The following is a 27,309-nucleotide window of genomic DNA, read 5'->3' on the forward strand; positions in this document are numbered from 1 at the left end:
TACACATACAGTAGGCTACATACATGACATGAAACATTATACAAGCCACTTCTTAATCACACCTCTCTCTCTCTCTCTCTCTCTCTCTCTCTCTCTCTCTCTCTCTCTCTCTCTCTCTCTCGCTCTCTCTGTAGTTCAGAGATTATGGGGACCCTGTGGTGTCAAGCTTCAATCTGAAGGGAGACATCCTGAAAATTCAGATGGATTCTGTAAGTCTACTGTCTTTACTACAATTATATGAAAACTTTAGTTACTAGTGACTTTATAGATTTTGATTGTTATTACAAAACACACTAACCACTTCAGCCCTATATATATTTCGGCCATTTGAAAATAGCAGATCTACAAACTCACAATGCGTCGCAATGCGACGCATTGTGAGCTTGTAAATCGGCTACTTCCAAAAGATTTTTAACACATTTTGAACTTGTGAAATGGGATATTCTGCACAATGAGTACTTTTACTTTTGGTATACGTAACGTATATTTTGATGCCGATACTTTTGTACTTTTACTCAAAGCTCATTTTGAATACGGGACTTCTACTTGTAACAGAGTATATCTACATTGCAGTATTGATACTTTTACTTATAAGTAAAACATGTGAGTATACTTCCTCTCCGTCACTGCTAGGTTCCCACTGACATGTTCCTGTGTATTGGCTTCCGTATCCGGGAGGAGTTCAGGGTGGGTGCGACCAGCGAGTCCACGTTTAAAGTGTATGAACTTCAGGACAGCAAAGGTACGAATGAAACCGTCCCAACACTAAAAAAAAACAACAAAAACACTAGTCCCTGTGTATTCAAGACCTGGAACTGTGTAATTTTTAGATTTGAGCTAAAAAGCATTATTTTACACTTTGGGCTATGGAAAAATAGCTGATCTACAAGCTCATAGCACGGCACCGAGTGCCGCGCTACGAGCTTGTAGATCTGCTATTTTTGAAAAATCGTAAAAATGTGTGCAAATCTTTGAATATATATATTTTTAAAGCGAACATTTTAAACTCAAATCTTTGCTTCTGGGGGGTCCCTGGAACAAAATATTTTGATGGGGATCCGCGGCCAAATACATATAATTTTGGGGGTCCTTGACATGAAAAAGATTGAGCACCACTGATATAGAAACATACGTTTTTCAGAATACTGTTGAGATATAGGAGACATGTAGAATCGGCTTCAGGTCTCAATGGGTTAAATGGCACAGGTCAGGACATGACTAAGGTTTAGATGTATCATCATAAATAACACTCATTTTGCTATCGATCATCTCTGTAGTACATTATATTTCTTTTGATAGTACAGTAGATGATCTCCGAAGGTACTCTCATAAATGTGTACATGACATGTAGGCGAACACACAGGAACGAACACACACACACACACACACACACACACACACACACACACACACACACACACACACACACACACACACACACACACACACACACACACACACACACACACACACACACACACACACACACACACACACTCATTACTACTACACCACCACCACCTGGACCTGAGTTGGCTCTGTACTTGGGCCACATACATCTTTCGCCAAAAAATAGCAGATCTAAAAGCTCAGAACGCGTCACAACGTGTGAGCTTGGCTATAATGTCCCCCACAGAATGTGGGTGATGGGGTTCAAGTGCAGTCACCAGCATACATGGGCAACTGGCGGCCCGAGGGCCACATGCGGCCCCCACCTTCACTTAATGCGACCCCGCAGGTTAATATCAGAATACTGATATGTTATTGATTTCAGCTGTTACAAATCCAAACATGCAAACATGACCTGCTTTAATTACTTCAGTCTATATTAGTAGCTTAGTGGCTAGTATTACAATTCTGTTGTCCAATGTATTTGTATTTAAGTTCATAAAGTTAACATAAGTATAACTAAATGCATTTGAAATTAAATAAAAATGATACTTTTCAGGATTCCACTTAAAAAATAGCCAAAATAACCAGGATTACAATTCAAAAATAGCAAAAACAAAGTAAGGATTCTAATTCAAAAGTTGCAAAAATAGCAGATCTACAAGCTCAAAACGCGCCACACTGCGACGCGTTTTGAGCTTGTAGATCTGCTATTTTTGCTACTTTCCGTGTGACATAGAATGGTAGAACGGCATTGATTTGCGAAAAAAATTAAAAGATGGAGATAAGAGGCGTCTACCTGACAGTAATTGCAATGTGGCCCCCTGGAGTGAGTGTGGAAATTTAGAGGCCTACGGTCCTCTCCATCATCAAAGTTGCCCACCCCTGCCATACAGTCTACATCATGGGTAAATGCAGAGGACAAATTTCACGTGCAAATACACAGTGACAAAAAACACCCGAAGGAGTGGGGCCTATATTATTATTATTTTTTAATGTATTCATCAGTTGTTCCCAAAGGTGGCTGCACATGTGTGCCTTGTGATTTTGTTACATCCACACATTATTATTGCAATATATAGGCCTGCAACTATACAAAGAAAACGTTATGAATTTGTATGAATTTCATTACTGTATCAGTTCTTCATTCAGGACTCATTTCAAGTCAAATTCTATGCCCTAAAAAAAGTATAGTTTAAACATCCTTATTTTGGATTTGCCGTTATAGTTTAAAATGTGTGTTTATTTTAAGTAAAAATGTCCAAAATAGGACCATAATATTTAATTGAATATCATGCTGTATTGAAGGAGACTTAAAACATAAACTCATTAAGGAAAATGTTTATTAAGTGATAAATCAAGTGCTAAGTAGGGTAATCTTCTCATATACTTCTTTTTGATAATATCACATTGTCATTATTATTATAATTATTTCTGTGTAATATATCATGTATTTTGGTGTATCCCTCCAGGCTCTGAGTGCACCAAGCAGTACTCCTACAATGTTCAGAAACTACAGCGCCTCTGTGTGGCTGAACAGTGTCAATGCATGTCAGGTACTCTCTCTTGCGTCACTTTGTATCCAGCACTGTTACGTGTTGGTTCTATGCAGTGGTTCTCAAAGTGGGGTCCGGGGACCCCCAGGGGTCCTTGTTGAGGGGGTTCCAGGGGGTTCCCAGAAAAATGTGTTAATATGGCATAACAATCTGTTAAACCGATTTAACCCTATTACATCTATGAGGAAATAGCCGATCTACAAGCTCACAATGTGTAGGGACGCATTGTGCCTTTTTGCCTCTGCCTATTTTATTTTTTATCTTTTTATTTTATTTTAACATCTGGAATAATGTGTTTAACTTTTTAACCGATTAAGACCTGAAGAAGCATCTGTGTCATTTTTAGATTTGAGCTAAAAAGCATTATTTTACACTTTATTCAAAAATAGCAGGTAGCCTATACAAGCTAGATATACAAGCTCATAGCGCGGTACCGAGTGCGCTTTTTGAGAAATCGTTAAAATGTGTGCAAATCTTTCAATATATATTTTTTCAAGCGAACATTTGTTACTCAAATCTTTGCTTCTGGGGGTCCCTGGAACAAAATATTTTGAGATGGGGGTCCGTGGCCAAATACATATACATTTTGGGGAGAACCACTGACATAGTAACATAAGTTTTTTCAAAAAAATGTTTTTAGAAGACTAAAAACAGACATTTTGTAGAATCGACCTCAGGTCTTAATGGGTAACACAAATTTTGTATGGGGGTCCCTGGCACACAATAATTTCAGATGGGGGTCCACAGAGTACCACATGCTGTTCTACTGTACTGTGTTGTTGTGTGGTGTTCTGTTGTGTTGTGTTCTATTTCTATTGTGTTGTGTTGTTCTATTTTATTGAGTTGTTTTGCGATGTGTTTGTGTTGTATCGTGTTTTATTGTATTGTTTTTTATCTTATTGTGTTCAGTGGTGGAAAGTAACCAAGTACATGTACTCAAGTACTGTACTTAAGTACAATTTTGAGGTATTTCAATACTTTTACTAGACAAATATTTTACTTTTTACTCCACTACAATTATTTGAAAACTTTAGTTACTAGTTACTTTGTAGATTTTGATTATTATTTCAAAACATCCAATATTTACCACTTCAACCTTATTTAAACTTTGGCAATCGGAAAATAGCCGATCTACAAGTTCACAACGCGTCGTGATGTGACGCATTGTGAGCTTGATCTGCTATTTTCAAAAGATTTTTTATACATTTTAGACATATGATAACTATGATAACTAACTTTTGGTACTTTAAATACATTTTGATGTCAATACATTTGTACTTTTACTCAAGTAAAGTTTGATTACCGAACTTTTGCATGTAACAGAGTGTTTCTGCATTGCAGTATTGATACTTTTACTTAAGTAAAACATTTGAGTAGTTTTTCCACCACTGATTGTGCTTGTGTTATACTATATTGTTTAGTGAGCTGTGCCACGTACAGAGGGTCTGCAGGCGGGATCTCAATAGAGGATCATATTCGGGAGACCTGTGAACCTCATATTAAATATGGTGAGTATATTTTCACTCTATCGTGTCCTCTCTACTATCTGTAATCTGCTGGGTACTGTTAGCCTGGTAAACCCTCCCTCCGGAAATCTCATTTCCATTTGATTCCAAATGGAAATGAGATTTCCGGAGGGAGGGTTTACCAGGCTAGGGTACTGTGACCGTAATCCAAAATGTAATCTCGCTGTGCACTACTAACTAACTGTGATCTAATATGCACCCTACTGTAATCTACTACTAAGCTACAGGGTACTCTAATGTGTACTCAATGTGTAATCTCTTGTACTCTCTACTGCACGTGGTTCTCAACCTGTGGGTCGGACATGATTTTGGGGGGGGTCCCCAGATGACAGTGAAGTGACACTTATTAATGAGACCTTTTCAATAAAAAACAAAAAAAACAAGAAAAAGACCATTATTGCATCAAACTAAATCAACAAACTATGCTATAAAAACTGGTCAAACTTTGTCCAAATTGTCAAATAATATAAGAAAGAGGCAAAACAATTGAAAATAGCCGATATTCAAGCTTACAACTTCTAGTAACGCGTTGTGCTATTTTCACAATTTTTATCTGTGGAATCAAAAAGAATATATAATGCCTCAACTCCTACATTCCAAGTGCTTGTCAGGATGGGGGGTCCCTAGTTCAATTATGATTATTCTGGGGTGTCCCCAGTTCAATTATGATTATTTTGGGGTGTCCCCAGTTAAAATATGATTATTTTGGGGGCTTGCGACCTGAAAAGGTTGAGAACCACTGATCTAATGTGTACTCAATGTCTAATCTATGGTATACTCTGCTGTGTACTCTGTATATAATCTACTGTATACTCTGCTGTGTACTCTGTATATAATCTACTGTATACTCTGCTGTGTACTCTGTATATAATCTACTGTATACTCTGCTGTGTACTCTGTATATAATCTACTGTATACTCTGCTGTGTACTCTGTATATAATCTACTGTATACTCTGCTGTGTACTCTGTATATAATCTACTGTATACTCTGCTGTGTACTCTGTATATAATCTACTGTATACTCTGCTGTGTACTCTGTATATAATCTACTGTATACTCTGCTGTGTACTCCATAATATAATGCAATGGACTGTGCCCTCCAGCCTACAGAGTGGTGGTAAACTCTCAAGCGACAGAGGGAGACTTTATCATTTACACGGCCAGGGTGGAAGAAGTCCTAAAGAGTAAAGGCAAAGGTCAGAAACCACTGGTTTTTATTCTTACTCTATTCTCTATACTATCGTCACTGTCGGGCTTATGCACTGGCAGGGCTACTCCATTACGCCGTCCAGTTTCCAAATGTAAAAGGCAATATTCCAGACCCGATCACTGGACAACTAAGGATCTTTTGAACCACTGTTATACCCAATACACTTTGTTGACCGGGGTCCCCCATGGGTCTATCCTTGGCCTCCCTCTACACGATCTACAAGCTCACAATTGAGACTTGAGGGCTATTTTTGACGAATGTTCGCCTATTGTAACATCATGCCCAGAATAGTTCACCCGGTTAAGTAAATGTATTGTAATAGCAGATATGATAATACTACGCTGTTTTGTCTGTGATTATAGTTATGCCTGCTATGAACCTTTACTAAGAGGACATTTGTTCACTAAGCAGGTCTATTTCAGGGGCGCCGGACGCGAACATTTTGCGGTTATTTCGGGTGAGTTTGTTGATTTTTGGGGGGGATAATGCGGTTATTTCGGTTAATTCGGTTCGCCTCGTGCTCGCTGTGGTCGCGAGGTGCGGGGGACTGGACAGATTTGATTATTTATTCAGTTTGGCTGGACTGAATAGTGGGGGGACACAGTGTTCTTTAATTAAACAGGCTCCGGCGCCACTGGTCTATTTACAACGAACAGTTTAGTAACAAAACCATGTTCTCACCTGCAGTGTTGATTTCGTCGACTAAAACTATGACGAAAAATGTCCCTTGACTGCCTTTTTTCACTGACGAAAAATATATAAAAACGGAATAAAAACTAAGCTATGATGACTAAAACTAAGACTAAATATATTCACAATTTCGTCAACAAATAAAAACTAAACTAAAATGTTAAGAAGGGACTAGTGGAGAAGAGATCCGGTAGAACTAAAAGACATGTCATTTTATGTGTGGGTGCGCTCGGGTGTTAAGCTCAGGAAATAGCAGATCTACAAGCTCACAACGCGTCGCTCTGCGACGCGTTGTGAGCTTGTAGATCGGCTATTTTCAGCACGCAACCAAGTGTAAAATCAACCATCACGACACCATCAAGGCCTTCCAAGATGCACTTTAGTCGCCTAAATCAACTAGATTTAATCGACTATAATCTTTTGATATTTAGTCGACTAAAACTAGACCAAAACTAAAACATTTCAGATGACTAAATATGACTAAAAACTAAATGGAATTTGATTCAAAAGACTATGACAAAAACTAAATCAAAATCATGACACCACTGTGCATAGTCAAATTGGACATGTTTATATCCTCCTATAATTTGAGAAACCTCTGTGGTGGGTGGTGGTGAGAGGCCAACACTGTCTGCCCGGTTCTCCTCGGTGGCAGGAGCAATTGATCCGAATTTGCACACAGCCATTGCCCATTACCATGTGCACGGAACTGCGAAGCCTGTTTTTTATTTTATTTCACCAAATCTCAGCTGTTCATTAGCGTTTTTGTGTAAAAGAATGTCGCCATGGTTACGGGGCTGCCCAGCTAGCTATGGGACGTCCCCAGGTTGCCAGATCATGTGCGCATATGCCCCCACGGATGCGTGGAACGGGTATGGACTAGTCCAATGAATTCTTGTTATTGCATAGATGTTGCATTACATCGTATTGCATTGTATTGTATTTCATTGCATTGCATTGTGTAGTGTTGTATTCTTTGTATTGTATTGTGTTGTGTTGTGTTGTATTCCAGAGTTTGAAGGCGCAACCAAAGGTGTGAATATCGACTTGATAAAGAAAGTGACGTGCACTTCAGTGGATCTGCAGATCAACTCCCAGTACCTCCTAATGGGAACCAACGGCATGGAGTTCACCCTGTCTGATCGTCGCCTCGGGTCAGTCATAGTCATCCGTCCGTCTTATCATTCTCCCCTTCTATAAGTCTTTTATTCTACACCGGTGCACCAGTAAGTATAATGCTGCGTTCACACAGGCAGCTACAAAGATACAGGCTATCATCTTTTTTTTTCATGAAGATGCAAAGCAACAGCTGACGTTTGTAGCTGCTACAAAAGCTACAACAGCTACAAAGCAACAAAAAAGTTGAGCTGGTTTCAACTTCAGCCACAAAGCTACAAATATGCTGTGTATAGCTTTGTATCTTCTTTTGCATCTGCCAGTGTGAACACATCTTAGTCATCTGAAATGTTTTAGTTTTTGTCTAGTTTTAGTCGACAAAATATCATAAGATTATAGTCGACTAAATCTACAGTTGATTTAGTCGACTAAAATGTATGTTGGTGGTGCCTTGATGGCGTCCTAATGGCTGATTTTACACTTGGTTGCATGCTGAAAATGGTAACAGTCTTCCACGCCGACATCTCGCCACTCCGACTAGTGGCTTCCGCGTGCGGTTAGGGTTAGGGTGAGGGTTAGGTATAGGGTTCGTTAACGTCGGAAAGGCGACATGTCGGAAAGCCGCCATGTAACCGCTGAAAATAGCCGATCCACAAGCTCACAACGCGTCGCGCTGCGACGCGTTGTGAGCTTGTGGATCTGCTATTTTCAGAGCGCAACACCCGAGCGCAACCAAACATGAAATGACTTGTCTTTTAGCTCTACTGGATCTCTTCTGCTGCACTATAGTCCCTCACTAACATTTTTTGACGAAATTGTCAATATATTTAGTCTTAGTTTTAGTCATCATAGCTTCTATTTAGTTTTTTTTTTGGGTGAACTATCCCTTTAACACAGTAATGAAGTACTATTCTAATCCATTTTATTCTAAGGTGTATTTTAATAAGTTAAGTTATTAAGTGATGCAGTTGCGCTCTATTTTCTTTGATCGTGCTTTTATTGTGTTCTACAGGTATCGTTTCCCGCTGGACTCTGGGGCTCTGGTGGAGGTGTGGCCTACAGCTGATGGGGAACACAAGGCACTGCTGGACGACTTCTCCCTGGAACTCACGCTAGAAGATTTATGTTCAGCTCAAGGCAGCTGAGCATAAACAACCCACTTAACACGCTTAACACACTGTACAGCTCAGCACAATGCACACGACACTGTACAACTGGACACGCAATAGGCATACTAATTATCAACGTAACAGTCTCCAGTACATGTTCCAGTTCATGTTGACAACATACTGTAGGTCTCAAGTACATATTCCAGTTCAACATGACAACATAACAGCCTCAAGTCCATATTCCAGTTCATATTGACAGCATAATAACATAACATTCTCTAGTACAGAAAGAACAATTTAGCCAATACCTGCTCTCAGATTAAGAATTGAATAGGGTCCTGCCTGACATAATGGCATTGTTTTTGTTTTCAAACAAATAAAATTGCAGAAATAAAATCACTGAAATGCGTTGTACTTTTTAAAAATTATTTAACCGTTTACAAAATGTTATCCGGGACTTTTAGAAAATGTCTTGAAGTCTGGGTCATGTCAACGTACCGTGCTTGCCTTTTGCAAAGGCAAAAATGTCATTTAGATATCATGTTATTTAGACATCCTATAGTTTTTGTAGTTCAATTTACAGATAATTATTTTTTTGATATTATATTGTTACTTTAGACTGATACTATAAGTTCTTGGTTTACCCATGATCCTAGATTACTTAGGCACTGCACTGTCTCTCTGCATTTGATGTATATATTTACCTTGCTTACTGTAAGTCGCTCTGGGTAAAGAGCGTCTGCTAAATGCCAAAATTGTAAATTGTACCAACTTGGGAGAGTTGTGGGAATGGATAAGGTCCAACTGTTTTTATATGGAACAAGAGATAGAGACCACAAAGTCTCCAGGATCAGGACTCTTCTAGTTTATTGTCTCCGCCAGGCCGAAGGCAGCGATGTTATTTTTTAACAAACCAATAAACTCTTAAATAATAAATGATGATGATAGCTACGTACATAGCTACATCACTAAAGTGTGAGTACAGTTGCTAAGTGTGGAGAAAGCAGAGAAACACACTAGCCTACTATTTTGAATTACAAACCAAATTGATTGATTGACTGAATTACTTGATTAACAGTTTGCAAATAGTACAGTGGTAAGATTCTACAGTGGTGCTAAAATGATAACACAATAAAAAGCCCTAAGGACTTGTTTCCATTGTGGTCCTGTGTATTCAATTCATCGAGACATTTAAAGTGCCAGTGAACTGCTGAGTGACAGGCAGGGTACATTGACCTGTTATCTTCTTTTCACTCTACAGATGATTCTATACGATTTTGCCATTGTAGTAGCGACTGATTGATTGATTGATTGATTGATTGATTGAATACTTTATTTAGAAGTTGGCAGAGAAAAGGCACATGGAAGTACGTAGTTTACAATACAAGTCAACTAAAATGGATTGCCCAGGAAGCCGCAATGGCTTGTTTCAAATGGGATCCTCACATACTCAATTCATGGAGACATTAAAAGACAGACAGATATATTATACACTACTATGCAAAACATCATATGAACATTTTAATGGTAAGAAAAACAAAAAAACGAAACGAAAAAAGAAAAAAAACTAAAACACAGTGGGCCTGACTCTTCTGTTTTTAGAGCAGTGGTTATGAGTTAATGAGGTAGTAGGCCTACAGTAATAACATTCAAGAAAAACAAACATAAACATTATGTGTTGTGAAAAAAACAGAGTTATTCCTTTTCAAAGAGAAGACCATCCATCCCATATATATCTATGATCCATCCATCCATAGCTCTTTTCTGGACGCGGCTACCTGTTTCCATGACAACAGGCTTTCCAGCCGAGTGCCGAGATGTGATCCAGACTGTGCTAGTCAACGCAGAAAGCATCGATCCATGTCAGGCTGTGCTAAACCAAAGCAGACAAAACAACACCTGGAGACTGAACTAGTGAACTAAACACATCCTTATAATGTCGAATTAGTCGAACAACAACCAGGACAGAGGTAAGGACACCTTTATATACACAATATTGCTGTTTGGACACGAATATGAATATATGTAGACTATTTGACTGGGTAGCAATGTGCTAGCAGCCAGAATGCTAACAGGAGCATTCTGTAGTAGAGGGGATAGATTTAAGATTGATCAGTGGTGGAAAAAGCACTAAAGTGTTTTACTTAAGTAGAAGTATTGATACTGCAAGGTAGAAATACTCTGTTACAAGTAAAAGTCCAGAATTCAAAATTTGATTGAGTAAAAGTACAAAAGTATTGGTATCAAAATGTACTTAAAGTACCAAAAGTAGAAAGCACTCCATATGCAGAATTTCACAAGTTTTGAAATGGAAAAATTGTATATAAATCTTTTGAAAATAGCTGATCTACAAGCTCACAACAATGCGTTGCATTGTGAGCTTGTAGATCTGCTATTTTCAAATGGTCGAAATGTATATAGGGCTGAAGTGATTAATGTATGTTTTGTGATAATAATCAAAATCTACAAAGTATTAACTAGTAACTAAAGTTTTCAAAGAATTGTAGTGGAGTAAAAGTACAATATTTGCCTCTGAGATGTAGTGGAGTAGAAGTAAACGCGTACTGGGATCAGATTATTTCACTCCTATTGGTTGATGCGTTGTGAGCTTGTAGATCATCTAATTCATTTCACAATATTTATCTGTGGAACCGAGTCAAACTAAATGTAATTCCAAGTGCTTATAAGGTTGGGGGGGGTCTCCAGTTAAAATATGATTATATTGGGGGGTCACGGCCTGAAAAGGCTATTCTAATGCAGAGAGAGAGAGTCATAAATGACTTGTAGATGTCTGTCCCATTGTCCGTCCTTCACGTATTTGAAAGAAACCACCAATACTAATCATAATCTTTATGTCCTCCAGGGGGGAGCCATGTTGGGTGTGGGCTGGCTGAAGCTCCCTCTGGTGGTCAGAGCAGAGATCAACGTGGTTCTGCTGCTGGTCACCGTGCTGTCATTCTGGACCAGGATGACCAACCTGGCCTTCCCCAGAGCCGTGGTGTACGAACACACAGAACACGAACACACACACAAACACACACACACACACACACACACACACACACACACACACACACACACACACACACACACACACACACACACACACACACACACACACACACACACACACACACACACACACACACACACACACACAGAGAGACACAGACATTTCAAATGCTTCTGTATGACGGAAGCTCTGAAAAAGCGATAAAGCGGATGTGACAACCTCCTCCTCGCAAATGTGTCCTAATATATATCAAAATAATCTAAGCATATATAGCTTGCTGCTTAGCAGAAATGGAAATAAAAAAAAAAAATGTGAAGATATTTTTTAATATATTTTCATGAACGGAAATGACGAACAGATGTCAGCTTCCTGACTCGGCTGTCAGGAGGTGTAGTTCCAGACATTAGAGCATTTGGAGATTGTGGAATAGTTGTCTGGTGCTACGCGAGACTATTAAGCACCAAGAACCTGTTTTGACATCTTAACCCATTGAGACCTGGAACTGTGTCATTTTTAGATTTGAGCTAAAAAGCGTTATTTTACACTTTGGGCTATTCAAAAATAGCAGATCTACAAGCTCGTAGCGCGGCACCGAGTGCCGCGCTACGAGTTGAAGATCTGCTATTTTTGAAAAATCGTGAAAATGTGTGCAAATCTTTGAAAATAAATAATTTTAAAGCGAACATTTTTAACTCAAATCTTTGCTTCTGGGGGGTCCCTGGAACAAAATATTTTGATGGGGGTCCAAGGCCAAACACATATCATTTTTGGGGGTCCTTGACATGAAAAAGTTAGAGAACCACTGATATAGAAACATACGTTTTTTCAGAATACTGAGATGTAGGAGACATGTAGAATCGGCTTCAGGTCTCAATGGGTTAACTGCTTTCATGTGACCATTCTATTGTCCTGTGTGTGTGTGTGTGTGTGTGTGCGCGTGCGTGCGTGTGCGTGTGCGTGTGTGTGTGTAGGTTTGATGAGGTGTATTACGGTCAGTTTGTGTCTCTCTACATGAAGAGAGTGTTCTTCATCGACGAGAGTGGTCCCCCTCTCGGTCACATGATCCTAGCCTTCGGAGGTCAGTTTCCACAACAGTACACACACACGCACGCGCGCGCGCACACACATACTCTGGGAGTTGCCCTAACATAGTCTGTTAGATTATTTTGTGTGTGTGTATGTGTTCCAGCATATCTTGGAGGTTTTGATGGGAACTTCATGTGGAACAGGATTGGAGCAGGTATGAAACAAACATTCTGTTGTCTCTCGAAATGTTATGCACATGCATATTAGCGCTGCTTCTGGTCTAGGCCCAATTAGGCTACAAGACCAAAAGGAAAGAGAACTCCGCACAACAGGACCTGCTGAAGACCTTCAGCTAACTTGTGGCTGAAAAGTTGTATTGCACAGTAAAAGTGGTGGAGTACCATAATGTTGTGCGGGCTTGTCCTTCTTTTTGATATTGCCACATTATTACCAGAGTTGTTCCGATACCGATATCAGTATCGGAAAAGCTGCCGATTCTGCCTAAAATGCTGGTATCGATATCGGCTAGTACGCTCGTCTATGCCATTCGGATATCATGTCATTACAGTCATATTTTGATCGCTTTAGTTGTTTTATAATCTAACTGTACTATTTACATTGTAATTTTACTTGCTTGTAGCTGCACTTAAACAATTATTAATGGAATTTTTATTCATTCCTTGATCAGTAGTTCTCAAACCTTTTAATTTCAAGGACCCCCATAACTCTGTGAGCGTACAAAATAATGGAACCGAACCCCCTCAAGGAACCCAGAGGGTCCCTGGACCCCACTTTGAGAACCACTGTCCTAGATTTGTTTAAACTACACACTGGTATTCCTCCGTTTTCCTCTGGTTCCGGATCCCAACCCTAATCAGTTGGCTTCACAAGACTAACATTACTGACAGTTTGATGATGTTGCTAACACATTAATATGTTATTAACGTGTACCCCGTTTTATATTTCTGAAAAACTCACTTGAGTTTGTTTTGATTTTGTTTTGTGGTCCAGAGTACCCCAGCAGTGTATGTGTGTGGAGCCTGCGCTTGGTGCCAGCAGTGTGTGGTTCTCTGTGTGTCCCTCTGGTCTACCTGCTGCTGCTGGAACTGGGCTGTTCTCACTATGCGGCCCTGGGTGCAGCGCTGCTGGTTCTACTGGGTACGTGCTACTCGCAACACAATGCACCGTCCAGTCTAAATCAATCAAAGGGGGTGGGTGGGGTCTGGGGGAGATGGTGTGTGAACCGCCTGGCACCCTGGGCAAGACCTGGGATGTTGGTTGTCTAGGAAGTTGACAACCGGAAATGGTTGAATTTGGCGGAAGTACCGCCCAAGGAAATGACGTTGATGCTTTACAAATCTGTTAACATTCTCCGTGAATGAAACGAGTGTTGTGATTGGTCAAAAAATATAGTTTCCGGGGGAAACGGAAATCCTGTCCACTCAGGACTTCCTAGACACTCGCTGCTTTAGGTAGTGACCAGGCTCTTCTTTTCGCAGATGAGTGAGGCTGGGACCGAGGTTAACCGCCTGGCCACGTTATGCTTAGAGCGCAACCGATGCCAGATGTTTCGGTCGGATGCCGATCCCGATTTTTGGAGAGTCCTAGACCACCAATGTTTTGCAGACGTTTTCACCGATATTTGATGAAAAGTAAACCAGTAAATCGTCTCTGTCGAGGTCGAAACCTCATATGTCCAACACTGTTACTTTTCAGGATTCAAATACAAAAATAGCAGATCTATGAGCTCAAAACGCATCGCTTCGCGCCGCGTTTTGAGCTTGCAGATCTGCTATTTTTGATTCTTTTGTGTGACACTGTAGCAAGTAGGGCATTAAATTATGAAAAAACACAAAGAATTGGAATAAGGAGATGGAGGTTTCTGCCCGACAGCAACAAAATATAAAATAAACACCAACTCAAATGTACTTTATTGAACCTCAACCACTTAAGCTGTATAATTGTGGGGGTACTAGTGGTGAGGTTCATGAGCTAATGTTGAATTCAACATGATGAATCGGCTCACGATGACTTCCGCAAGGTCCGACTTCCTCTGAAAATACACACACACACACACACACACACACACACACACACACACACACACACACACACACACACACCCCTACCAGGGTACGGGCCCCACACTGACTGTTATTGGCCGACCGTCTGCCTAGTGCCTATGTTTATGAATACATACTGTACATTTGAAATCAATATCTTCCACACAGTATTCACACACACACACACACACACACATGGATTACATTATGTTTGAACGCAGCTTGTTTGTTGTTCACCAGAGAACGCGCTGATCGTCCAGTCACGTTTCATGTTACTGGAGTCTGTTCTCATTTTCTTCCTGCTGTTGGCGTTCTTCTCCTACCTGCGCTTCCACAACTCTCCGAACAGGTAAAAACACTGTAGGACAAATGTGCATGTATTCATATTCATTCACATTGTACAGCATTTGTACTATATATTTTACCACTAGAGAGGAAGATTACAGATCCTCTCCTCTCCTCAGGTTTGGCTATTTGCTGTTGTCTGGATTTTCCTGTGCTGGAGCAGTAGGGTGAGCTATAGAGAGAGAGAGAGAGAGAGTGTGAGTGTGAATGTGTATGTGTGTTAACCCATTAAGACCTGAAGCCGATTCTACATGTCTCCTAAATCTCAACAGTATTCTGAAAAACATATGTTTCTATATCAGTGATGCTCAATCTGGTGCTCAAAAGCAAAGATTTGAGTTAAAAACGTTTCGCTTTAAAAATATATTTATTCAAAGATTTGCACACATTTTCACGATTTTTCAAAAATAGTAGATCTACAAGCTGAGCTTGTATATCTGCTATTTTTGAATAGCCCAAAGTGTAAAATAATGCTTTTTAGCTCGAATCTAAAAATGACACAGTTCCAGGTCTTAATGGGATAACAAAGCCCACAGAACCGCGGTAGAACAGTGAAGCTGCTGTTGGGAACCACAGCCAGGTATTAATTAATTAATTCATCCGCCACTGCCAGCGGTTTTACCTTATTTTGACGATCCACAGAAGCAAACGATGTCTCGGTGGAAAGACGAGTCCCTCTTCTTTCCACCGGGAAAAACCCCGTTGTAACCGCAATCGTCCGTTCTGTAGTTATCGGCAGTTGAATATAGGTCGTTTTCACGCAATCTGGGAAAAGAAATCCGATATAAATGTATTTTTATAAATTTGATAACATTGTAGCAGACTGTAAATCCTTCTCTCAAAGTCAAGGCATCATTCATAGGTTGGCGAAGAGTGCCCTCTAGCGTAATCACTAAAAACACCAGATGACGTAATATTACCTCATTGGCAGTCAAGCGTTTGATTTGAGATGATGTAATATCACGTCCATGGTAGTCAATGTGTTAAAACGCTACTGCGCGTGCTTCCACCGCTTGAAACCATAGTGCGCCTGCATCGGTGCTCAAGTCTTCCGCATTTCGGCACCAAAATTTGGTGCCCAAATGCGGAAGAAGAGGGTTCTTCCGGGTGCTTCATTGCGCTGGGTGAGCAACTTCATTGAAATGAATAGGTGGGGAGCGGGGCCGTCCGTTCTCTAGTTATATTATAACTCTATGGTGTTGACCAGTGCATTGTGTGTGTGTGTTTTTTTTCCAGGGTAAAGTACATGGGTCTGTTCTCCTACCTGCTGCTGCTGGGCGTGGCTGGCTATCACACCTGGCAGCTGATTGGAGACAGAGCTGTCAGTCATGTGAGTCTGCTGCTCCGCACCCACAACTGTCTTAACTCATTCAGTGCCAATGAAATAAAAAAATAATTGCGAACTGTGCCAGCAATTTTTCAATTTTCTTATACCTTTTTCAAGTAGTCACAGAATATTTATCTCCAGTATAATCGATCCCCTGATGGGTGCTAATCACCGAGGGTTGCACTGTGTGGTTTCACAACGAGGTCATTGGACCTTGTTGACATAAATTTCTGAATTTTTGAAAATAACATTGAAAAAGATATAGTAAAAAAGAGTGCTCAGGAGCCCAGATACAGCCTTTTTCAGTAATAAGTTAAACAAGAAGTGAATGGAGCAGCAAATCTTCAAATGATGATATCTTGGGTTCTGAACGTTTTTTCCCTGCAAAAAAATGTTTTTTTTCAAAAGCACGTCCAACACGTCATTTTACCATTTCGGTGAAACACGTCAATGGCACTCAATGAGTTAACAGTTCCACCAATCAGATCACAGTATGTCATTCTATACGTGTACAGCTGTTAACATGAACACATCATTAATTAACACAGAAAAAGGTTTTACTTAAACGTGTGTGTGTGTGTGTGTGTGTGTGTGTGTGTTGCAGGCCAGTGTGTTTGGTCAGTGTGTGTACAGGTGTGTGTGTCTGTTGGTTGTGCCTGTTGTGCTGTACGTTGTGTGTTTCTATGTGCACCTGTCAATTCTGCACCGCAGTGGACCACATGACCAGCTGATGAGCAGCGCGTTCCAGGCTAGTCTGGAGGTATACACGCACGCGCGCGCGCACACACACACACACACACACACACACACACACACACACACACACACACACACACACACACACACACACACACACACACACACACACACACACACACACACACACACACACACACACACACACACACACACACAATGACTTGTGCTGCTACTGTATGTAACTTAACTTGTGTGTGTGTGTGTGTGTGTGTGTGTGTGTGTGTGTGTGTGTGTGTGTGTGTGTAGGGCGGTTTGTCCAGAATAACTCAGGGTCAGCCATTAGAAGTTGTCTATGGAAGTCAAGTGACTTTAAGAAGCTCTGCCTCCCAGCCAATCCCCTGCTGGCTACACTCCCACAAGGCCAACTACCCAATCAGGTACCGCCACCACATCACATGACACATAGCTGCTCTCTAACCTGGTCCTGGACAACCTTCTGGTTATCTATAACAAACCAGCAGTACTAGAGAGGTCCTGGTAGGATGGAAAACTGGTTTGAGATTATTTAATGTTTCAGTACATAACCAGTCCAGCAGGGGGTGCTGCTCACCTGGTGTCTGTTCACTACCATGAAGTTGAAACTTCATACATCACTGTGTTGAACTAATGCAGTGGTTCTCAAACCTTTAAAGTTCAAGGACCCCCACAATGGGTCCATTTGGTTCCATTTGTACAGAGTTACAGACCTGTAAGGGTCCATTAGGAACCCCCCAAAGGAACCCTGATAGTTCCTGGAGCCCACTTTGAGAACAACTAATGTATGACTGACTGACTGTGATTCTGCTCTTCGAAACTGTGTTCCAGGAAACTAAACTGTGTGTGTGTGTGTGTGTGTGTGTGTGCGTGCGTGCGTGTGTGTGTTTGTGTGTGTGTAGGTATGATAATGGTAGAGGCAGTTCTCACCAGCAGCAGGTGACCTGTTATCCTTTCAAAGATGTCAACAACTGGTGGATCATCAAAGACCCTGGCAGGTGGGTTTCCATGGTAACATACGTACAGCAGCTACGTCACCACCACGGTAACAGATTGGTAGGTTGTCGTGGTAACTAGATTGGTAGGTTGTCGTGGTAACTACGTGGCTCTGTTGTTGGAGCGGTTGAGCTAAAGCAGAGGAAAGGCTACCTGTGCCATGTCTTTAGTTGCTACCAGTCGATTGTACAGTCCGTCTGTCAAACCTGCAGGTTTAAACTTGAAACCCTACAAATCCCTGTCCTATATATATATATGTGGCTCTTTGGCCCGCCGTGTGCTGGTGTATTAACCACCTAAACCTGTTGCAACGCTTGCAGATCTGCTGTTTCTGCCAAATGTTCACCCCAGAATGGGGACGCTAGGGTTCATCTGGTTATTGAGAATACGTTTGGGAAGAGACTCCTCATTTTGTATTGTGTGACTATAATATTTATATTCATAATTATTTTTAATGCTATCAGCCATACACATTGTATCAGTCATACAAATTGTACGGCTGATTGCATTAAAAAATAACTAGAAAATGTGCTCCTCGGAGCACAAGTCTCCGCCAGAAAATATTGGAATTTATTCCAATATTTGCTCAAGATTGGAGCTTTGATGATAGTGTGTACGTCAGATGGCACATTGACTACATTACCGTGGATTGCCTTTTCCATTTCGTGATTATTCCTGTCTTACCTCACTTTGAAAGAGACCCAGACTCTTTCAAAGTGACACATCTATTTATAGGCCGCTATACGTCATGCGTCTCACTAGCCAATCAGAGCACACTCTTTCAACGTATTGTCACGTGTCACGTGAGGCTTGACCAATGTTAGCTTGGCCGAGGGGGGGGCGACGGAAAGTGAAAACATAGTCTCCTGGCGGAGACAATTATGTAAAATAAATAAGTTCCAAGGATTTCTTTTTTTTATTATTGTTTGATGTACTTATACTGGCCAGATAGTTTTGTAGTATGATTTTAATATTAGTATGGACTTATTCTATCGCATTATTGTGGCTAGCAGCCTGTAATAAGACTTCTCTCTCTCTATCCTCCTCTCTCTCAATCTCTCTCTCTCACACAGACAGGAAGTGGTCGTTAGCACTCCGCCCCGCCCAGTTCGTCATGGTGACATCGTCCAGGTTCTGCATGGCATGACCTCCCGCTTCCTTAACAGGTAACCATAGCAACGCAACAATCACACTGAATGGGTACCTGCTAGCAACCGTGAACCTGCTAGCGGTACACGATTAATGTGTGTGTGTGTGTGTGTGTGTGTGTGTGTGTGTGTGTGTGTGTGTGTGTGTGTGTGTGTCAGTCATGATGTTGCAGCTCCCATGAGCCCTCATGCCCAGGAGGTGACGGGCTACATCGACTTCAACGTTTCCATGGCAGCGCAGAACCTGTGGAGAGTGGTGAGCATGATCTCCGACCTCAAATGCTCTTCTACTGCTCTCCTCCTTCTCCTCTAGCCTGGCATTGGCCTGGACTGCTCACCTGGATTCACTCTCACGTTCCTCCCCGGTATCTTATCATATCATATATGATACCGGGGAGGAACGTGAGAGAGAGCTGCTTCTCCTCCACCTGTAAATGATCCATCTACTCTTCTGCTCCTTCTCCATCTCCTCCTCTCCTCCTACTTATTCTTCAACTCCTCTCGTCCTTCTTTTACTCTTTTCGTTCCCTTCATTCTACTCATTTTCTCCTCCACCTCTCCTCCTTTTTTACTTCTCTCCTCCTACTGTTCTTGTTCTTCTTCTACTTATCGTGTGTGTGTGTGTGTGTGTGTGTGTGTGTGTGTGTGTGTGTGTGTGTGTGTGTGTGTGTGTGTGTCTCAGGATATCACAAACAGAGAGGCAGAGTCAGACTCGTGGAAAACAATCCTGTCTGAAGTGCAATTGGTTCACGTCAACACCACTGCTGTTCTCAAGGTAACATATACTATACTGTTGCTACGTTCCACTATAATACCTATAATATGTCTGACATCACTGCTGCTAGAGAGTCCCGCTATTCCCCTAGGTCACAGAGTTATATTTTTCCATTGAAAATACCAAAGGGCGTGGCATACCATAGGGCGTGGCACATAAGTCCAAAAATAAACAAACAAGCCCGGCGATTGTGCTCATATTGATATGAAGCATCAATTGACGGTGAAAAAGTACTATTTTCTCCAAACACAGACGGTATCAAATGTAACTCAATACCACAAATGACACATTTTGTCACATACCTGACAGAATTGCCGGGCTGATTTGTTTTCTTTTTGGATTGATTGATTGATTGATTGATTGAATACTTTATTTAGAAAGACATGGAAAAGGTACATGGAGGTACAGTTTACAATACAAGGTACCAATGGATCGCCCATTAACCCATTGATACCTGGAACGCATCTGTGTCACTTTAGATTTCTTTGGCTATTCAAAAATAGCAGATATACAAGCTCATAGCGCGGCACCGAGTGCCGCGCTATGAGCTTGTATATCTGCTATTTTTGAAAAAAATATTATTTTTTTTTGTAATTTTTTTTTTTCAATTTTTTTTTTTAGGATTTTGAAAATGTTTAGAAGCGGCCTCAGGTCTTAATGGGTTAAAGCCAACGGCTTGTTTCAAATAAGATCCCCACGTACTCAAATCATGGTGACATTAAAAAACAGTTCTTATGACAAATTATGACAAATTATATGACAAAAGAAATACCGCTGTGACCCAGGGGGAACCCACTTCAATACTCTATAATACCAGTTACATTCCAGTATAATAGCTTGTGTGTGTGTGTGTGTGTGTGTGTGTGTGTGTGTGTGTGTGTGTGTAGTTGAGCGGTGTTTCTCTACCAGACTGGGGTTTTCGTCAGTTAGAGGTCGTAGCTGATAAACTCTATAAAGGACATCAGAGCAGCTTGATGTGGACCGTAGAGGAACACAGATATGGAACCAGTGAGTGACCTTTAACCTTTCACTGTCTGTGTGTGTGTGTGTGCGTGCATGACAGTATTTCAAGCCTTTGTGAGAGTATGCAAGTTGAACTCTGCTTAAAAAAAGAATATACTGTAGGTATAGTGCCTCACCAGTAATGTGTGTGTGTGTGTGTGTGTGTGTTTAGGTCAGGAACAGAAGGAGAGAGAGTTGGAACTTCACTCTCCCACTCACATTGACATCAACAGAAACATCTCCTTTATCAGCAAGTTTATAGAAGTACAGGTCGGTACTACCTATCTATTCTGGTCTACTACTACTTTAACGATAACTGTTATTACCATTGCTACATGTCGTTTATCAATGTTTTAGAAGTGCGGTTTATTGTTTGTCTTTTAGGACAGTGTTGATAAGTTACAATGTTCACAGCATACAAATGAATATTGTACTGTTGTTGTGGTTGCCATGGCAGCGGAAGATGCTGATGGTGAAACAGGAAGAATCGGAGCACAAATATAGCTCCTCCCCTTTGGAATGGGTCACCATGGAAACCAACATAGCATACTGGCTCCACCCATCCACCAATGTAAGAGACACACGCACGCGCGCGCATACACATATAAATATGACAATACATTAATAACACATACATAAACGAATACATAAAACGCACTATAATGTACTGTTGTGGTTTCTTATGAGGTAATCTCTCAAGACAGATCCAGAGCTCTGCGACTTTATTTGGTTTATTTTATTATTTGGTGGCCCTCTGGCAGTATCGGCCTTTAGGTTGAGAACCACTGGTATAAACAACAGCAGCGATTTACTCAAACACACAAACACACACGCCACACACACACACACACACACACACACACACACACACACACACACACACACACACACACACACACACACATAGAGTATGTTGTCATGGGATTGTTTAGTTCAGTGTTTCGCAAACTTTTTCATGTCAAGGACCCCCAAATTGACACTTATTAGCCCGCGGACCCCCATTTGAAAAGATAAGCCAGGGACCCCCATAAGAGAAGATTTTTACGGCTCTAGCAGTGATTCTAATCCATTTTAATTTCAAGGACCCCCAGTTTGACATGTATAAGGCTACACACTCCCATTTAATGGCATTTCTATCTCTGGGACCCCAATTTATATTGTAAAATCAATGTTAATTTAACTCTGAGAGTGTACAAATGGAACCAAATGGACCCGTTAGGGTCCATTTGGTTCCATTTGTACACTCTCAGAGTTACAGACCCATAAGGGTCCATTTGGTTCCTATCCATCATTTAGCTGGGGACCCCCTGAAACCCCCTTAAGTACCCCTGGGGGTCCCCGGACCCCACTTTGAGAACCAATGGTTTAGTTCATTTAGCTCAGCCTTGTCCAGCGTTGTGAGTCTCACCTCAAATGATGCTCATTATTTCCATGGTGACAACAGCCTGTTCTAATTAAGTCATCTGGTTGTGCCGTGTCGTTGTGATTGGCTGTCTTCGTCAGGCTCAGATCCACCTGATTGGTAACCCGGTGTCATGGGGCGTGGCAAACATCAGTCTCTTGGCCTATCAGCTGCTAGCACTTACGTATCTGCTCAGGAGGAGGCGGGGCATCAAAGATATACCTGAAGGTACGCATGCACACACACACACACACACACACACACACACACACACACACACACACACACACACACACACACACACACACACACACACACACACAGATGCTAATGGCCATGGTATTATGAAGATTATGTATTTTGTGTGTGTGTGTGTGTGTGTGTGTGTGTGTGTGTGTGTGTGTGTGTGTGTGTGTGTGTGTGTGTGTGTGTGTGTGTGTTTGTGTGTGTGTGTGTGTGTGTGTGTGTGTGAAGCTGCGTGGACTCAGTTCCAGGTCATAGGTGTCGTGTGTGTTGGAGGTTGGCTGGTGAACGTGGCGCCGTTCTTCCTGATGGAGAAGACGTTGTTTCTTTATCACTACCTTCCTGCTCTCATCTTCAAACTGCTGCTGCCTCCTGCTGTTATGCATCACATATACACACACCTTCTGAGGTACACACACACACACACACACACACACACACACACACACACACACACACACACACACACACACACACACGCACACACGCACGCACACATGTTAAATCTGAAGGTTTAAAGAAGTGTTGAACTTCCTCCTTCTGTACAGCTATCTGGTCTATCTATCAAAATATTTTAGTGATAAGACACTAGTGATGGAAAAAGTACCTGAAAGATTAAGATTATTTCTTTATCCAGACAGTATAGTTGAAGTAAAGTATCTGATATTACTGACTAGGGTTGGTTGGGTACTTTTGAACTGCTTCCGGTACCCAACAGTAGCTTTTTTTTGGGTATGTTTTGTCACTCCCTTTTCATTTCCTTTTAAAAGGAAACCCATCTCTTAATTTGCTTAGAATGTTACAAGTACTGGGAGGGGACATGGGGTCAATGCAGGGCCACCGATCCTGCGGGTTCCTCCTTGCCCGAGCACCTAGGAGAAATGCCGAGCACCCATCTCATGCGGCCGTCGCGCAGGGCCAGATTTACATTACAGTAGCTCCCCCTTTGGCAACCTGTCTATTCATTGGTGGGGCCCACAAACAAACACGAAACAGATTCTGCTATTCAAAAAGAAAAGAGAATTGGAAGAGCCCTTGTGCTATGTATGGACAAACTTTAAATGCTGTATTTGTGTTATATTACTCCTGATAGAAGTTCTGTAGCACCACAGAAATTGATAGGTCACAATATCTGTGTAATGCAATGACGCTACTGCCAGTCGGTTAAACCAGGCAAAATACCAAGAGTTTTTATACATACTGACAGAAATGGCTTTGCATTCATTCATGTGTTACAGTGAAAGTGTCATTTTTGTGACCTGTTACTTCATAAAATGACAGTGAATCTCTATTTCTGTCTGCTTGCTCAATAGAGCACCGGAACAACATAGTTAGAAGATAATGGACAATATCTATCTATATCTTCTGTCATGTCCAGGTAGCTGTACAACCCAATCTTCGACCAACGTTATACATCATTTCAACAATCTCTCTCTCTCCCCCTCCCCTCCAACAGCAGGGGGATCCAGCAGGGGGCACTGTCTGTGTCCGTGTTGGCGTGCATGTGTTCCGTCTATCTGGCCTACTCAACCTTCTGCCCTTTGACCTACGGAACACCTGAGCTCTCGGCCAATCAGCTTCAGGCGTTGAAGTGGAGAAACAGCTGGGACATTCTGTACCGCAGACGATAGACAGACAGACAAACAGACAGGCAGGTGGAATGCAGACAGATAAACCGCCTTGTGGTCTGTCTCACATTAAGGAACCCTGCTGACATGGGGTGCGTTAGGTTTACACTACAGCATGGGTCTTCAACAGGGGGTCTGGGACCCCTAGGCGGTCCTCAGAGTTACTACAGGGGGGCCACCAAATCTTTGTGCGATAGGAACTTTTTTTGTACTTGAACCCTAGCATCCATATTCTGAGGGAACATTAGCCGCAACTGGCAGATCTACAAGCTCACAACGCCTCGCAGGGCTTTATTCGCAGTGGTTATTTTCTGCAAAAGAGCAGACTAAGTTTACTGTATTGAGGGTTACAAGTATTGACAGTTTAAGTGGTTAAATGTCCGAAAATACACATTAACATGAATCCGACATGATAATGCTGTCACAAGTTTACAAAGTATCTATGAAATCTATGAAAACGTTGAATCTTCAACATTGATTGATTGATTGAATACTTTATTTAGAAAGACATGGTAACAGTACATAGAAGTACAAATCACAATACAAGGTCCTCTAAACTGGATCGCTCATAAAAGCACTTGGCTTATTTAAAATGAGATCCCCGTGCACTCAAATCATGATGACATTTAAGACATACAAATATACACTACTATGCAGAACGTCATACAATCAGCTTACATGTTACTGGTATGAAAAACAAGAAATATGTACAATAGACAGTTTTAGGAGGCGGGGAGGGGGAGTGGGGGTAGGTTAGGACTTTGACAGGGGCCAGTTTGGAATTGCAGCCTCCTGAAGGTGATTCTTTAGGGCAGTTTTGAAAGTGAGTAGGGTTTTACACTCCTTTACTCCTTTGGGTAAAGGAGTGTAAAACCCTACTCACTTTCAAAACTTCACCTTCAGGAGGCTGCAATTCCAAACTGGCCCCTGTCAAAGTCCTAACCTACACAATTTTATACAGTATGTAGTGGGGGTCCCTGCTTCATCTCTCATCTAAGGGGTCCTTGGCCTGAAAAACCTTGAAGACCCCTGCACTACAGTGTTCCTGACAGACTTTGGGAGTCAGTGGTGGTGTTGCGATTAATATTCCCATTGACTCCGCTGAACCAGTAGAGTCTGGTCTAACACTGTGAACACTGTTGGTTTTGATTCACAAAAGAATACACGTGTGAGAGCGCGGTTATTTGAACAGGAGAGTTTGATGGAAGACCTCAATGTTTTATCAGGTTATCAATAAAACATTTTTATTTCTTTGAAAATGTTTGTTTCAATGTATGTTAAACTGTCTCAATCATGTTCTATGGTAGCCTGATTATCAGACTGAAGCTGCGTGGAGCTTCAGCTCACTCAGAGAGTGGGCGGGGTCTATGGTCTGGAACCAGGCTAGTTCTATGGATGTTTCTGTCATTTTGTTAAAAGACCTAAGTCTGATAAGTACATGCCAGGATTTTAATGGATCACATTTTTTTGTCACAAATGCTGCTTTATAAAACCTTGTCTAATAATAAAAATGAGACATTTAAATAATCTGTTTGTTTTAGGGTTAATTACAGAAAAGAGCATTAAAAGTCATGCCAGGTTGCTGCTCTGCTGGTGGTGAACCACGTCTAAAGTTATTTATTTTGTAATATCAATTTATAGCTATAATATTTATTTAGGTGTGTTTCCTTAACCTCCCATCACCAGACTTTCCACCGTGGAGGAAAGCCTGGTATTCGTTCTAAAACTAGCCGTGTGATCCGGTTTAGGAAAAAATAATCGTAGTTCCGGTGGTTGGTTCCGGTTGGCGTCGCATTGTTTTTGTTCCCCATATAATGCGAATCAATTAGTTTAGTCTCGCTAGTCGCCCCACGAGTTAGAATAGAAAATGGACGTACCTAACGATTATTATACCAAAAGAAACGAAACTATTATACCAAACTAAACAAGTTTTAAACTAGGGGAATCATCTTGGAGATGCACGGCGCTGGTGGTTCTGGTTGCCTGTTCCGGCCACCTGATGACGTACCGTTCCGACCGGATCTTTTAAATATCAATACAGGGCAACAAAGTATTAAGTATAGAGCAGTGGTTCTCAAACCTTTTCTTCTCAAGGACCCCCACATTGACACTTATTAGCCCGCGGACCCCCATTTAAGATATTCCAAGGAAGGACCCCCATAAGAGAAGATTTTTACGGCTCTAGCAGTGATTTTCAACCATTTTAATTTCAAGGACCCCCAGTTTGACATGCATTAGGGCTACGGACCCCCATTTTATAGCATTTCTATCTCTGGGACGGGACCCCAATTTATATAGTAAAATCTATGTTAATTTAACTCTCAGAGTTACAGACCCATAAGGGAATTTGGTTCCTAACTATCATTTATCTGGGGACCCCCTGGAACCCCCTCAAGTACCCCTGGGGGCCCTCGGACCCCACTTTGAGAACCAATGAATTAGAGGTACCGGAATACTTCGTATTGTTCAAGAAAAAGCATTTTAATCCGATCGGTGGCCATTCTCTCGCAGAGATATAATGTATCAGAGTGCAGTACACCTCCCAACCGATAGAGTCGCGTAGTTGAAAGCATAGAAAATACGAAGAAAATGGCCACCGATAGGATAAAAAATGATTTTTATTGAACAATACGGAAGATACGGGTACTTTTGAGGGCCCCTAAAGAATTGTAACATCCGTGGCCATGGGCTAAGCACTTTATATTTGAAATGTGAACGTTTATGTTGATTTTCCGGGCCGTAAATGGAGAAAGTGCAAACACTATTTTGAAGATCATCCATGACTGCCATATAATATAAGACAGTCATGTATCAGGGCCATAGATCAGGGCTAGGCCGGTTGGTGGCGATATACACCATATAGGTCGTTTCAAACGCGCCATTAAATGACGCAGGAAGAAGAAATGCGGATGGACGGATTCCGTCAATATTTATTTATTTTTCATTGTAATTTTTTCCTGGTCATTATTACCAAGAGACGTTAATGTTTCATTCACATTCATGCTTATTTAC

The 27,309-nt window shown here is 41.3% G+C and overlaps 2 protein-coding genes across 4 annotated transcripts in view; both read left to right on the forward strand.

The window, feature by feature from the left end:
* c5 (complement component 5) overlaps positions 1–9,386 on the forward strand; it is a gene marked incomplete at its 5' end in the record, with an annotated part of 43,852 nt that extends 34,466 nt beyond the window's left edge. The window contains 7 exons of the mRNA XM_084055531.1: positions 135–209; positions 634–742; positions 2,862–2,945; positions 4,367–4,453; positions 5,576–5,668; positions 7,385–7,526; positions 8,501–9,386. Of these exons, the coding sequence (XP_083911657.1) occupies positions 135–209; positions 634–742; positions 2,862–2,945; positions 4,367–4,453; positions 5,576–5,668; positions 7,385–7,526; positions 8,501–8,633 (723 nt within the window). The 3' untranslated portion in view covers positions 8,634–9,386. The remainder of the gene's footprint in view (positions 1–134; positions 210–633; positions 743–2,861; positions 2,946–4,366; positions 4,454–5,575; positions 5,669–7,384; positions 7,527–8,500) is intronic.
* A 1,068-nt stretch (positions 9,387–10,454) lies between these two features.
* pomt1 (protein-O-mannosyltransferase 1) lies at positions 10,455–25,815 on the forward strand. Of its 3 annotated transcripts, XR_014600575.1 has the most exons (21): positions 10,455–10,567; positions 11,461–11,597; positions 12,582–12,688; positions 12,800–12,850; positions 13,648–13,794; positions 14,940–15,048; positions 15,164–15,211; positions 16,281–16,374; positions 16,976–17,131; positions 17,377–17,507; positions 18,006–18,101; positions 19,173–19,265; positions 19,407–19,503; positions 19,930–20,022; positions 20,910–21,030; positions 21,197–21,294; positions 21,482–21,595; positions 22,528–22,654; positions 22,901–23,078; positions 24,126–25,592; positions 25,685–25,807. XR_014600575.1 is itself a non-coding variant. In XM_084054096.1 (20 exons), the coding sequence occupies exons 2-20, from the start codon at positions 11,470–11,472 to the stop codon at positions 24,298–24,300; spliced, it is 2,163 nt and encodes a 720-aa protein (XP_083910222.1). In that variant the 5' UTR covers positions 10,455–10,567; positions 11,461–11,469; the 3' UTR covers positions 24,301–25,815. The 3 variants fall into 3 exon arrangements, 2 of the variants coding, with proteins under 2 accessions (XP_083910222.1, XP_083910223.1); XM_084054096.1 differs by having other exon boundaries at positions 24,126–25,815; XM_084054097.1 differs by lacking the exons at positions 10,455–10,567; positions 11,461–11,597; positions 14,940–15,048 and having other exon boundaries at positions 12,598–12,688; positions 24,126–25,815.
* The last annotated feature ends 1,494 nt before the right edge of the window (positions 25,816–27,309 follow it).

Source organism: Gymnoscopelus microlampas (assembly GCF_963454915.1).
Source record: "Gymnoscopelus microlampas genome assembly, chromosome: 4".
In the NCBI taxonomy this organism is placed as follows: domain Eukaryota; kingdom Metazoa; phylum Chordata; class Actinopteri; order Myctophiformes; family Myctophidae; genus Gymnoscopelus; species Gymnoscopelus microlampas.

Coding starts and splice junctions, on each gene's coding strand:
- pomt1 (XM_084054096.1), top strand. CDS start 11,470: ATGTTGGGTGTGGGCTGGCTGAAGCTCCCTCTGGTGGTCAGAGCAGAG. Junction 12,689..12,799: donor CATGATCCTAGCCTTCGGAG/GTCAGTTTCCAC, acceptor TATGTGTTCCAG/CATATCTTGGAGGTTTTGAT. Junction 13,795..14,939: donor AGCGCTGCTGGTTCTACTGG/GTACGTGCTACT, acceptor GTTGTTCACCAG/AGAACGCGCTGATCGTCCAG.